Source organism: Miniopterus schreibersii (genome assembly GCF_964146895.1).
Source record: "Miniopterus schreibersii genome assembly, chromosome: 9".
Taxonomy (NCBI): Eukaryota; Metazoa; Chordata; class Mammalia; order Chiroptera; family Miniopteridae; genus Miniopterus; species Miniopterus schreibersii.
The window spans coordinates 11,539,890-11,552,861 of record NC_138118.1 but is presented as its reverse complement, the minus strand read 5'-3'; the positions used below and the strand labels follow the sequence as shown (position 1 = coordinate 11,552,861).

Here is a 12,972-nt window from a genome sequence, read left to right as displayed (position 1 = left end):
AGAGTATAAATGCTCTGTTTGGAATTTTACTAAGAGATGTTTCAGAAAACTGTCACTGACATTGCATGGTACCTGAGTTGCCAATACATACACCTGTAACAATCTGCATTTGTAGTTGCCACATCCACAGTAATTCTCCAAATAGATGCAAGTATCTTACAATTTTATTATGTACTGAAAAATAGTACTTCCCAAGCTTGAATACACATACAAGTCATTTTTAGATCCAGCTAAAATGCAAATTTAGATGCAGCAGTTCTGAGGCAGGGCCTGAGCTTGCATAATAAACTGCCAGGTGATACTGATGCTGCCGGTCCAGAGGCCAAACCCTAAGTAGCAATATTCGAGAGTAGCAGTACCCAAGAATTTATAATTAGAAATAGTCTTTTTATAATCACTTGCCTTTTATTTCTCCTTTATGTTTTTTTGCAAATTATGTATGCAGACAGATTATATTATCAAAAAGTCATTTTGTGAAAGTCAAAATATAAAATATTAGTTTTTAAAAAGTGCGTACTATGTCTGATAAGGTTGAAGACCACTGACTCATGGAAAATTTCTGGCCAATATTTGGGTATAGCACCCTCATAACAAAGTAAAATATGTATATAATTACACTGACATGTCACACTGCAGCCAGAATACTATTTTCAAAGTACAAATCTAGCCACGTCACTCTGTTCCTAAGAACATACACCAGTTTCCCACTGCCTTGAGGATAAATTGCCAACTCCTTAGCATGGTCAGAAAGCCCTTCATAATCCATTATCACTTACCTCACCAGCCTCACCTCTCACCACTGCACTCTTCCAGCCAAACAAATCACTTGCAGACCGAGCTCTTTCTCATCCAGAAGCATCTGTATCGTTCCTGTGCCAGAAGCACTTTAACCCAAAGATAAAATAGGGGGACATATCTCCTCCCTGAAGGTCAAGTGCTATCTCTTATGCCTCCACAGCATCCAGGACTTCTCATAGTGTACTGTTACTTTTGTAAATAAGCAGAGACGACCTTCTTACTGGTGTATGCTAAGTGTCTTACAGAGTGCCTAGAACACTTAAGGTACTCAATAAATGCTTACTGAAAAACTGAACTGTGGGCCTCAATGTATCAGCAAATGGCCTAAGGCTGATAAGAAATGGCCTGCCCAGGCAAGAAAAATTCTTATAATTTAAGCATAGAATATAAAAGGCCATGTGACAGAATTATAAATGTCCAATAGCATGCCTAATGCATAAAATGTCTTCTTTGGGACCACAGTCAAGAGTTCAGGAACATGACAGAAAATCAAACACTTGGTAAGTAGATGGAAGGATGAATGAATGGATGATGGATGAATGCATAAATGGATGAGCAACAGACCAATCATCAGTGTAAAATACACTGGAATAGGAGATTTAAGACAGGGTGCATGAGGGGTGTGGGGGGTGTGGTTGGGGCTTTTTTCTAGTCCTGGCTCTGCTATGAAAAGCTATGTGATCATAGGCAAGTGACTTAACTTCCCCATGCCTCGGTTTCTAGTTTGTAAATAAAATGGTTGTGTCTTCAAAGTCTTTTAGTTCCTCAAACAATTTGCTCTCAAGCCACCACACACCTGGTACTCCCTTGTCCATATTTGCTGCCTGGCTAAGCCCAAGTAATTCTTAATCATCCTTTCCTCAGGGAGGCTTTTTGTGGATCTCTACACATAAGTTCCCCACTGTTACATGTTCCCAAAGGGCCCTGTAGTTCCCTGTTTATAAATGTTCAGTACACTTAAGAGTTCTTAAATTCTGTCTTCCCCAGCAATCTGTAAGCTTGTTAAGGGATGAGACTTGTGATTGGCTTGCGAGACTACTTTATTTCCAATATCGAAGTATCCAACACATGGTAAGTATTCAAGAGTTCATTTACAGAGTGAATGAATTAGGTTCCAAATCTAAAATTTTACAACTTAGAAGGTGATCATTACCTTTAATTACCGTATTTTCTAAGGTAGTTTATTCTATTGATCAATAAATGATACATTTGACAGTCAATCTTGGTATGAAGTTTTCTGATGTATAAAAATTTTCAAAATAAGTTTTAAATTTTCCTAAACTCTCCTATTTTATTAATCATCCAAAGATAAGTAAATAACAGGGATCTTCAAATTTGAAAGCTATACTAATAATCTGAAACACTGAGTTTTCTTATGAAGTCAACTTTAAGTTTTCCAAACTGAAAAGCTTGTATAGACAAAGTAAGAGAATTTTTTAAGATATTATTATTTAGAAGTGATAGTATCTAATAAATAAAACACTGGTCTCTGATCCTCCGAGGCTTTCAAGAAAAAGAAAATTCATTGTTCTCTTACCAAGCAACACTTATTTCAAAAGTATAAAACTAGTAGAATAATTTTCAGGTACATTGAGACTCCTAATAAAGTGTTCTCTCTGGTCACCACCTAGATTAATTTCTTTCCGTATAATAGTTCTTCAGATTAATCATACTGGAGTCATGTTTATTAGTGGAAAAAAGATATCTCTGTAAGTCCTCCCTTATCCGCAGTTTCACTTACCCACGGTAAACTGTGGTCCTAAATATTAAATTTCCCCAACTACTGACATCGATTGCTTCTAACAACCAACCATCGACATCATCAAGATTCAATGATCCAGGATCACCCGAAGCAGATGATCCTCCTTCTGATGTACCATCAGAAGGTCAATAGTAGCCTAACGCCTGGTGGCAATGCCTGCATCATTCACCTCACTTCATCTCATCACAGGTATTTCATCATTTCACATCATCTCAAGAAGGATAAGTACAGTACAATAAGATATTTTGAGAGAGAGACCACATTCACATAACATTTATTATAGTAAACTGTCTGTTCTATTTATAACTGTTCTATTTTATTATTGGTTATTATTGTTAATTTCTTACTGCGCCTAATTTATAAATTAAAGCTTATCATAGGTATGTACGTATATAAAAAAACATAGTATACAGGCTGGGGCAAAAGTAGGTTTACCGTTGTTTGTATGGAAAATAATACAATGATTAATAAATAATAATACAAGAATAAGCTGTTTCATGTACTCACAACTGTAAACCTACTTTTGCTCTACCCTGTATGAAGGGTTTGGTACTATCCTCAATTTCAGATATCCCCTGGGAGTCTTGGAACAAATCCCCCACAGATGATAAGGGGAGAATACTGTAAATAAAAACAAATCACAGATTCTAAAGGAGAGGTAGAAAACCTATAATCCAAACTTCAGATTGAGACTATGGCTTAATTTTACCCAACCTTCACGTGCTGCTCCATATACCTCCCTCCAGTTCTACAGATGACCAGATCCAGGATGGATTTAGAAAATCAAGTACATTCACATCTAAGAGTTCTCAAATCAAGATAAAACTTCCATTAGTTTACTGTAGTAGCAATTTCAGAAATGCAAAAGTGGATTCTAATCAATAAGATCAGTAGGAGTAAACAGAGGCAGGTAAATAAAAAACTTACAGTGGCAAGTGCCCTCTGGTTAAGAAAAAAGGCAGAGCTGAGAGAGAAAGGAGGGTTGATGAAAAGTTGTGGTGGTATTCAAGGAAATGGTCAACGGTGAAGTGGCATTGTGCCTACCAGAGGAGTTAAGTACTAGCTTAGAGAAAGGAAGAATTGGCTGCTGAGGATGAAGCATAGGTCTAAAATGAGCTCTCCCCTTAACATCTAACTGAAGAAGTCTTTTCCTATATGAATTCTAGACACATCCTTTTGGCTTTGGAAAGAACCTGGTCTTCTGAAAATCATGTACCCCACTAACGCCAGCATCCCTGGACCTAGGTCCTAGTAATTCTTGAGCTGCCACCATATTTATTGTCAATGATAGAACCTTCTTAGTAAAATCTCCCTGACTTTCTCCTCCTCAATACATCATAGACTCATCATCAATAAACATTTATTATTCTCTCTAAATTGAATTTTATAAAATCAAAGCTTAGACTCCTTAAATTTCCTCTTTCTGGGGCCTTTAACTTAATTAGCCAATTCTGATGATTCCCACCTTCCTAAGCATATTCACTACAATCCTCCCTCTCATTTGTACCATGATGAGCATTACTTCAAAACCTTTTCATTGGGTACTTTAGGCAGACCCCCAAAATCCAGCTCTCTCCTACTGAAGTAAACACTGGCTGTCAATCAGCTTCTGTCTGCCTTCCCATTAATCTAGTCAGCATCTCCTGGTATATCAGAAACTAAAAATTAGCAGATGTGCATTCAAAGGCATCAAGGCTAAAGTTATGAGTTAGACATTACCCTAATAAGGCTGGTGGCGGAAGGCGAGAAAAGAAGTACTAAACAAAAGGGTTAAGATTTCCCCTGCCCCCAAATGACAAAGAACCTGGTCCATTATTTCCTTTCATCAAATTCTCCCTCTTTCCTGAAAACTGGCTTGAAATGAATGAGTAAAGAATGATGACACAGCACAACAACAGTTCTATCACTGTCTATAAATAAGAACTACTACTGGGGCAGAATTTAAAAGAATACAGATCTCTAGCGGCTTCATATAACTGCATCTCCACTGTTGGTCCTTATATAGCTACAGAAAGAAAGCAGGCATGTCACACGTTAGTCTTAATAGTAAAATAGAACTATTATCCAAGTTTCAGATTATTAGCACCAAAGGAGACTTTAGAAGTCTAGTACAACTGCCTAGTTTTACAACTGAAGAAAATGAGACCAAGGAAGATGAAAACATCTGCCTAAGATAACAAGTGGCTATTGGTTTCTTAGTGCTAAGTTTCAGTAGAATCCTGCAGCTGGGCAGGGTAAGTTCTTATTTCCAAATAAGAGAAGCAAAAAGAAAAAAATGTCAAGTTGAGAAAGGAAACAGAAGAGGACTTACCTCTGGATCTGCTAGGCGCTGAGACAGACCTACGACAAAGACGAGGTTTTTTTGTACAACACGCACACTTGCCAAATGTTTGCGATTTTCTGATATTTTCTGTTTTCTCTCATTTTGTTTCTGTTTTTTCTCATTCTTTATCCTCTGCAGTTCTTCCTGGGAGAGTGGTTTATAAACTGCTGGGTCTTCTGGATATGGCTTTAAGCATAAAGCAAACACAGAAGTTAGCGTTAAAGAAATAGAAAACTATACAAATAACAATTACTAAATTCTGGATGATGGGTATGTGGTTATTTGTTACAGCTCCCCTTTTCTGAATCTTTTAATTACTTAAAATATTTTTATTTAATAAAAGTTAAACGTTAAATAAAATAGTTTTTAAAATACTGTTTTTTAGAGGTTAGCACAGACTACTTTTAGTGCTAAATCTTAAACCACCACCAAAGGTTCTAAAATTTTTTTAAAAACAAACAATATTGGGATCCCTACAGTGCCTACCACATAGTTAACAGGAAAATTAAAATTCTAAGATGCTGTGTTAGAGGCCAAAAATATAAGTTTTCTCATTTAAATATGGGCTTATGTATTACAATCAATAAATATTTAATGAAACCCTACTATATGCCAGAAGATTAATGAAGTACTTGTCTTTCAACACACTCCCAGTCAAAGAGAAACAAAGAAGGGGAAATGAATACAATACATCGAAAATGGCTCAGGAGTTTCAATTTAGTTTCAACACTTACTAGCCATGTGGTCTTAGGCAAGTTAATCAAATTCTATGCCTCAGTACCCTCACAAGTAAAATGAAAATAATCATAAAGGCTGGTCTAAAGATACAATAACACTCATAAAGCAATTATTATTATGATTGGCACATAGTAATCCTCAATAAATATTAGCAATTATACTATTGTAATTTTTTCTTTTTTCACTCTTACAGTATTGATTTTATTCCTACTGCTAATGCCCAGGCTACAAGGCCTGAATAAGAGCCATGGACTTACATTGCCTGGCTTTGAATCTTGGCTCAATCTTTGCTCTCTCAGACACCTTAGCTAAGTTATATGACCTATCTGCCTTAGTTTTCTCTTCTGTTAAATGGGAGTCACAGTACTTTATTGAGAGGATTTCTGTGAGTTTAAAAAGAATACATCTGTAAAGTGATTAAGACTGTGTCCTACATATTAGCATTCAATAAGTCAATTACTACTAATAAAAATAGTTAATAATAAATAGAAGATGGACACGCTAAATACAATATCTAAAACTGGATATAAAGAGATCCCCAAAGTGGGAACCACAATTGGTTGGGAAATTGTGCCTATCAGAATACAGGAGTGGGGAAAAACTCAAATGATGCCATCAAGAAAAACAGTGGGAACAAGAGTAGACGAAATATCCAAAAGTCTGAAACCCTGCTATGCCTTTTAACATAACGTTACTTTCACCTTTTCATATATACGTCAAAACAAAAATTTTTTTTAAATGCTCAAATGTGTGATCACACATTAATAATGAAGGCAATTGAGAAAGTAAGATTTCCCTCTATGTTCAATTTCTACTAATAATATCTTAAGGTCTCCAAAAACCCTGTTCTTAAATATTCAGGTATACTGGTGGTTCTGCAGGATATAAGCAACCATACCATCAGATTCCCATATTAAAAATCTGAATCTTTGAGCTACTTAGTCCTATTTGGCATACTCCAACTTACTTTTGGGTGAGAAGCATATATAACAGCCAACTCAGTAACTGACCTAAGAACTTTCAAATATAATGTATCACACATTTTAGAAGCTCAATAAATATATGCCAAATGAACACCAAGCTACTCTCTAGAATTGATTTTTAGTGCTTCTAATTTTCTTTAAAAAAAAAAAAGAAAAAAAGAAAGATTTCAAAATCTTCTGGCATTTTAGATTAGGGAACCAAATGGTTAAAGATCTATTCCAGTAAGTCCAATCCTTCAATCAATTACGTAACCTTCCTCCATTTATGTTTTCTCCCTCTCTCTTCCATTCACCTTCCTGTGCCTATATTATTATTCTTTCAAATCATAATCTATCTGCCCAAATGATTTTAATCCCATGAAACTATTTGGAGCTATAAAGGCACAAGTATAAAAATGAACTACATACAAAGCAATTAAAATACCTTTCCATAAGATCACTTAAACTTTTCATTTGCACATGGAAAAGCTGTTTTTACCACAAGATTTCTGGCTAGCTCTTTTTGGAATGTTTACCACAAAATTAATTTGAAAGCCGTTGCTCTGCACTAACATCTATAGTGGGGACAATCCTCTCCCTGAATGGGTCAAACACATGGATTGCTCCTACTTCCACTTCAAAGCGTGGTCCATGCGCTGCATTTTACCAATCTATGATAAGCAAAATACAAAAGTTGAGAATAAGCATTTGAAAACATTTATAACAACTTCAGACTGCCACAAATTCATGTACGTCATCAGTGGACTACATAGAATAAGATGTTTATCAGTGTGGTTGTTACTGAACTTAGGTGGTAAATCACATGACACAAACTGGGAGCTAGGCATGCATAATAGGGCCTTGTATTGGTCCTCAACAGACTTGGGGCACGGGAAGTGGGGGGGGGGAATACAGTTTCAATTCTGGTTCTTCATCAGAGCTAGTCTGAGAAACACTGAGTAACTTTTCTGAGACCTGAATTCTTCTGTAAATATGAAGGAGTTGACAAGAACTCAAAGGTTTTTTTCCTTTGCTAACATCATCTGGACAGTGTAAAATCCTGATAAAAGATGAGGCAAAATAACGTAAAAGCAAAAAATGCATAAATACACACAAAAAATGGAGGCTGGTAAGTACCAAAAGTTAAGTTGCAATATCAACTCTCATCAAGTGTATTTACTTATGCAACACTGGTTATCCTACTCTTTCTTCTAGTTCATGTAAGGTTTTTTCTATGGAAATATAATTCCATCAGTCTTCAAAGTCAACTTTGGTAGAAAATAACTGCCACACAATATAAAAAACAAGACAAATTAGTTTGCTATGATTTACCCTCCAAATATCTCTATTCCAACAACTTACAGGAAGTTATAATACTAACTTTTTAATCTTAACATATTTGTGATACTACATTTCTGCTAATAGGAGGAATTAAACAAATTTTTTTAGACAATATAAAATGTGCTCATTTGTTCCAAACAGAAAAGGCAAATATACAAAATCTTATTGTGTTTAACTTGCCTAAAGCTTTCATAAAAAGTTGGACAATTATGTATTCCATGACACTTCCTCCTCCCCACAGGCCACCATAAATACCTATTCTATGAACCCAATGATGGAAAATTAATAAGCTGACACAATGAGACAAAGAAGGGAAGTAGACTAAAGATGAAGATGAAGCATAATTTGAATAACTACAGAAAAAGAGTGTGACACACAAAGCTATTAACGGTAGTACTAAAAATAAATATAAAGAAAAGTACATCTGGTCTACTTTTTGACTGAAACACATATGTTAAACTTTATTTTCTAGGAATATAGCACCAAATGAAAAATCAGAAGCAGAAAATTTTTCCTTAAAGGTCCTACTGTGTGTTATATATCAAACTAATGCTTCATAGGGTGCCTGTGAAGAAGCATTATTAATGTGTAAAATATTTTTAATAGTGTTAATTTGGTGATAAACTGCCAAACTATTAATTAAGATGGTTTATAGTCTCTAGTGTAATCACTTAATTTCTTTCATATGTGTAGGATGTTCCCACTTTTAGTCCTAATGTATTTACATGTGTCTTCTCTTTCTACTCAGACTTAATGCAGAGTTCAATTATTTTATTGGTCTTTTCAGAGAAGCAGCTTTAACTTTCATTGAAATACTACTTTTCTTCTATTTCACTAAATTCTGCTTAATCCTCATTTTCCACTATTACCATATTCTTTTTCTGGAAATAAGTTCATTTATTTTTGTTCTTTGTTTCTAATACAGTCACAGCTCTAACTTTTCCTCTTCCTAAAGACAATGAAAAACACTATAAAAAACTTCAGACCAACATCTTAAAAACAATAATGATCTACAATAGAGAAGTTCCAAGCCAATTTTTAGATAAAAGTCAAAATCTAGAGAGAAAAGTGAAAAGTCTGAGTAACAACATATAGGAAGAGAGGGACAAATGGGGGAGGAGGGACAGCATTCAAAACCTAAACCCACCCTAGGAAAGATTTGCACCTCAGAGACCAAAATACCTTTATGCTTGGTCTAAAACCGGGGGTGGGGAGTCTTTTCTCTGCCAAGGGCCATTTGGATATTTATAACATCATTCACAGGCCATACAAAACTATCAACTTAAAAATTTGCCTTCTGTATTTGGTCAAACATTCAATTAACTCACCCTAAAGTGATGACTGGAACAGCTTCTCTTTGGTGAGGTCTTGGCAGGGCCAGACCAAATGATTTCATGGGCCTTATACGGCTTGCAGGCCTTACCCGGCCCACACTCTGGACGTTCCCCACCCAAGACTTTTATGCTTGAAACATCCCTAATGCCAATGCATCTAGGACCCAGCAGAAATCAAAAGCCTCTCTAGAGGATGGCAAATCCACTCTGGGCCTTGGAGAACCCAGAAATAATTCAATGACAACAACCAAGAAGCAGGCATAGGTAACCAAACACATAAAGAAAGAAAATAACATGAACAACCACCAGCAGAAATATCCCTCATAGACCAGCTACTAGAATTATTGGAAGAAGATTTTTAAACAATGCTTATATGTTTAAACAAATATATAACAAACTTAAAAATATCTTCAGGGCATAAAAATCTATTTAAAAATTACCTATCAACTATGAAGAAAGAACAAACACTACTTCTAGAAATGGAAAACACAAAGGCAAAATTTAAAAACTCAGCTGATATATTTAGCAGCAGACTGGACCTTAAAAAAAAATGCAAACACGAGAGGACAGATCAGAAGAAACCATCCATCCATGCATTAAGAAAAAAAGAAGATACAGAAAAAAAAAAATTACAGAAAAAAAAAATTAAGAAACATGGAAAACAGTGAAAAGATCAGAAAAATATTTAGAGTCCCAGAAAGACAGGAAATAGAATAAAGGCAGTATCTGAAGAGATAATAGTGTATTTTTTTAAAGAACTAATGAAACTCACCAATCCACAGATTCAAAAAGCCCTATAAACCCTTAGCAGGATAAAGAAAAAGAAATTATACAAGTGAGTTCTAATTATAGAATTGGTTAATATTTCTATTGTGGCCTAACAGTCAATTTTAGTGCCCAATGTACTTGTATTTTAAAGTTTCGTACAAATTTGTTTATACAAACTGTGTGCACACAAAAACATACATATGCTTGTTAACTGTGTAATTCAAATTTTCCATTTCCTTTCAGTTGTCTACTTCATCTGTCAATGTCTAAAATATACAAGTTAAGAAGTCTCTCCATTATGAATATGAATGCAGTTTCTTCTGGAATTGATATCAGCCCAATATACTTCGAAGCTCTGCTGTTAACTAAATAGTTTCATGACTTGAGGGACCTTTTATCAGTAAGAAAAAGTCCTCTTTGCCCTTTTAAAATATGTTTGATCTTGAATTTGATTATGAATACTATACCTTCTTTCTTCTATTTCCATTTGCCTACTATATCTTTTTTCCCTGTTTTCATTAATATTTTTCTTATATACTTTCCTAGTCAAACATTTCTATAAGGTTTATTAGGAAAAAGAGCAGTCCCTCATTTCCTTCCTTCCCCATACCAGTTGTCTCTCCCTACAAACATTCCTGTTGACTCTTTTAGATGACTGTTTTGTCATTTACTATCTTATCATTAAATAACATGCTTATATTATTACTTCTTGATTTTTCAGTTTTAGATATCACAATATGCAAGATGAAGATTTTTCTTTCAGCCAGCCTAACAATACATCCCAAGACCATTTTCTAACCTTCCATCTTTGTTCTGTTAGGTCAACACTCACGATTACATTATTATAAAGTTCAAATGTTTATTATCCACTTCCACTTCCAGCTGTGACAGACTAGGCCTACCAGAATAAACAACTAGAAAACTAGACAAAATATATAAAACACATGTTTTTCAGACACTAAATAATGAGCAATGAACAGCAGGTCTGTGAACTTTGAGAAACAAAGAAGTAAGATAGATGAAAACCATGAGTGTCACAGCTTTCTGCTCTTCTGGCACGTACTGGATCCTGGCACTGGGTCCAATAGTCACACTGAGCTGAGGGGACAGTGATCAAAATTTTCAGAGACTGAGGCAACTTAAATTTATGTGGCAAAATAACACAAAGAGGGAGCTAGTCAATACAGAATTTCAGAAAGAGTTAGAGAGGAATCCCTTGATAGTAAGTTTCTGCAGGCAGCTCATCAACGAAGAAACCCAGATAGAATCCATGTTAACGATGAATATGGAGAGGAAATTTAAAAAGTGGTATCAATCACAAGTAAACTCTTTCAGAAGACAGAGAATGAGAAAACATTCCTAACTCATTTTACGAAGCCAATATTACTGATACCAAATCTAAAAACAATATAAAAGAAAACCACAAATACCCCTCATGACACAGACACAAAAATTGTCCTAAAAATATTAGTAAAATAAAAATAAAAAGGATAATATATCATGATCAAATGGGGTTTATTCTTGAAAGGAAAGGTTGATTCAAAAATCAATCAACTTACAAAATAGTCACAGGGATATAAAGTACAGCATAGGGAATATAGTCAATAATATTGTAAGAATTATGTATGATGCCAGGTGGGTACTGAAAATATCAGAGGGAACACTTTGTAAAGTATATGATTGACTAACCACTATGCTGTACACCTGAAACTAATATAAAATAATATTAAATGTAAACTATAATTTAAAAATGAAATTTAAAACAACAAAAATTTTTTTTAAATCAACCTAAATGATCACTGCTTTAACAGAATGGAGAAAACACAGGATCATCTCAATAGAACAGACATTTGACAAAATGCAACACCCTCTCATGATAAAAACTCTCAGTAAGCAAGGAACATAAGAAAACTTCCTCAACATTATAAAGACCACATATAAAAAAAACTCATTGGCAGCAACATACTTAATAGTGAAACACTCAACATCTTCCCACTAAGACTGGGAACAAACAAACAAGGACATCTGTCCTTACCACTTTTATCCAATGTTATACTGGAGGGTTACCCAATGCAATAAGGCAAGAAAAATACTTAAAAAGCATGCACGTTGGAAAGAAAGAAGTAAAATTGTCTTTATTCACAGAAGACACGATCATCTATGTAAAAAGTGCTAAGGCATCTACTTAACAAAAATCAACTGCTGTGCATTAATAGCAATCAACAATTGGAAAACGAAATTTTAAAAACAATACGTACAGCTCACAAAATATAAAATAGTAACAAATAAATATAACAAAATATGCTATACACCAAAAACTAAAAAACATTGTTTTAAAAATCTTTAAAACTTGGGATAATAAAATAATAAACCTTACCCATGAACTAGATAAATCAATATTTTTAAGATGTCATTTACCCTCACATTGTTCTGTTCATTCAATGCAACCTCAATAAAAATCCAGTAGACTTTTTGTATAAAATGACAAACTTATTTTAAAAACTTAGGGGGAAATGCTAAGGACTTAGATACCCAAAAGAAATTCTAAAGAGAATAACAAAGTTGAAAGATTTACTATACCAGATTTGAAGACTTAGAGTAATCAAGACAGTATGGTATTGACATAAGGATAGATATAATTGTCAGAGGATGAATACAGACTCTAGAAATAGATGTACACATTTACGGGCAACTGGTTTTCAAGAAAGAGTCTAAAACCACTCAATAGTGAAGAGATATCTTTTCTACAAATAATGCTATAACAATAGGATATCTGTATGGAAAAAAATCTCAAACCCTACCCCTTATCTGAGCCACTGTATAATGTGAATACTTTTCCTATTCTGTATAATTGTTTTTTCAAATATATCTTTATTGATTTCAGAGAGAGGAAGGGAGAGGGAGGCAGAGATAGAAACATCAATGATGAGAGAGTCTGTGTTGTCT

The 12,972-nt window shown here is 34.5% G+C and overlaps 1 protein-coding gene across 6 annotated transcripts in view; it reads right to left on the bottom strand.

Annotated features, from left to right (window-relative positions):
* The window catches only part of CNOT4 (CCR4-NOT transcription complex subunit 4), a 127,894-nt gene that overhangs the window by 55,517 nt on the left and 59,405 nt on the right, over positions 1 to 12,972 (bottom strand). For all 6 annotated transcript variants that reach the window (XM_081146623.1, XM_081146619.1, XM_081146621.1 and 3 more), the window contains exon 3: positions 4,872 to 5,069. In XM_081146623.1, the coding sequence (XP_081002749.1) occupies positions 4,872 to 5,069 (198 nt within the window). The remainder of the gene's footprint in view (positions 1 to 4,871; positions 5,070 to 12,972) is intronic.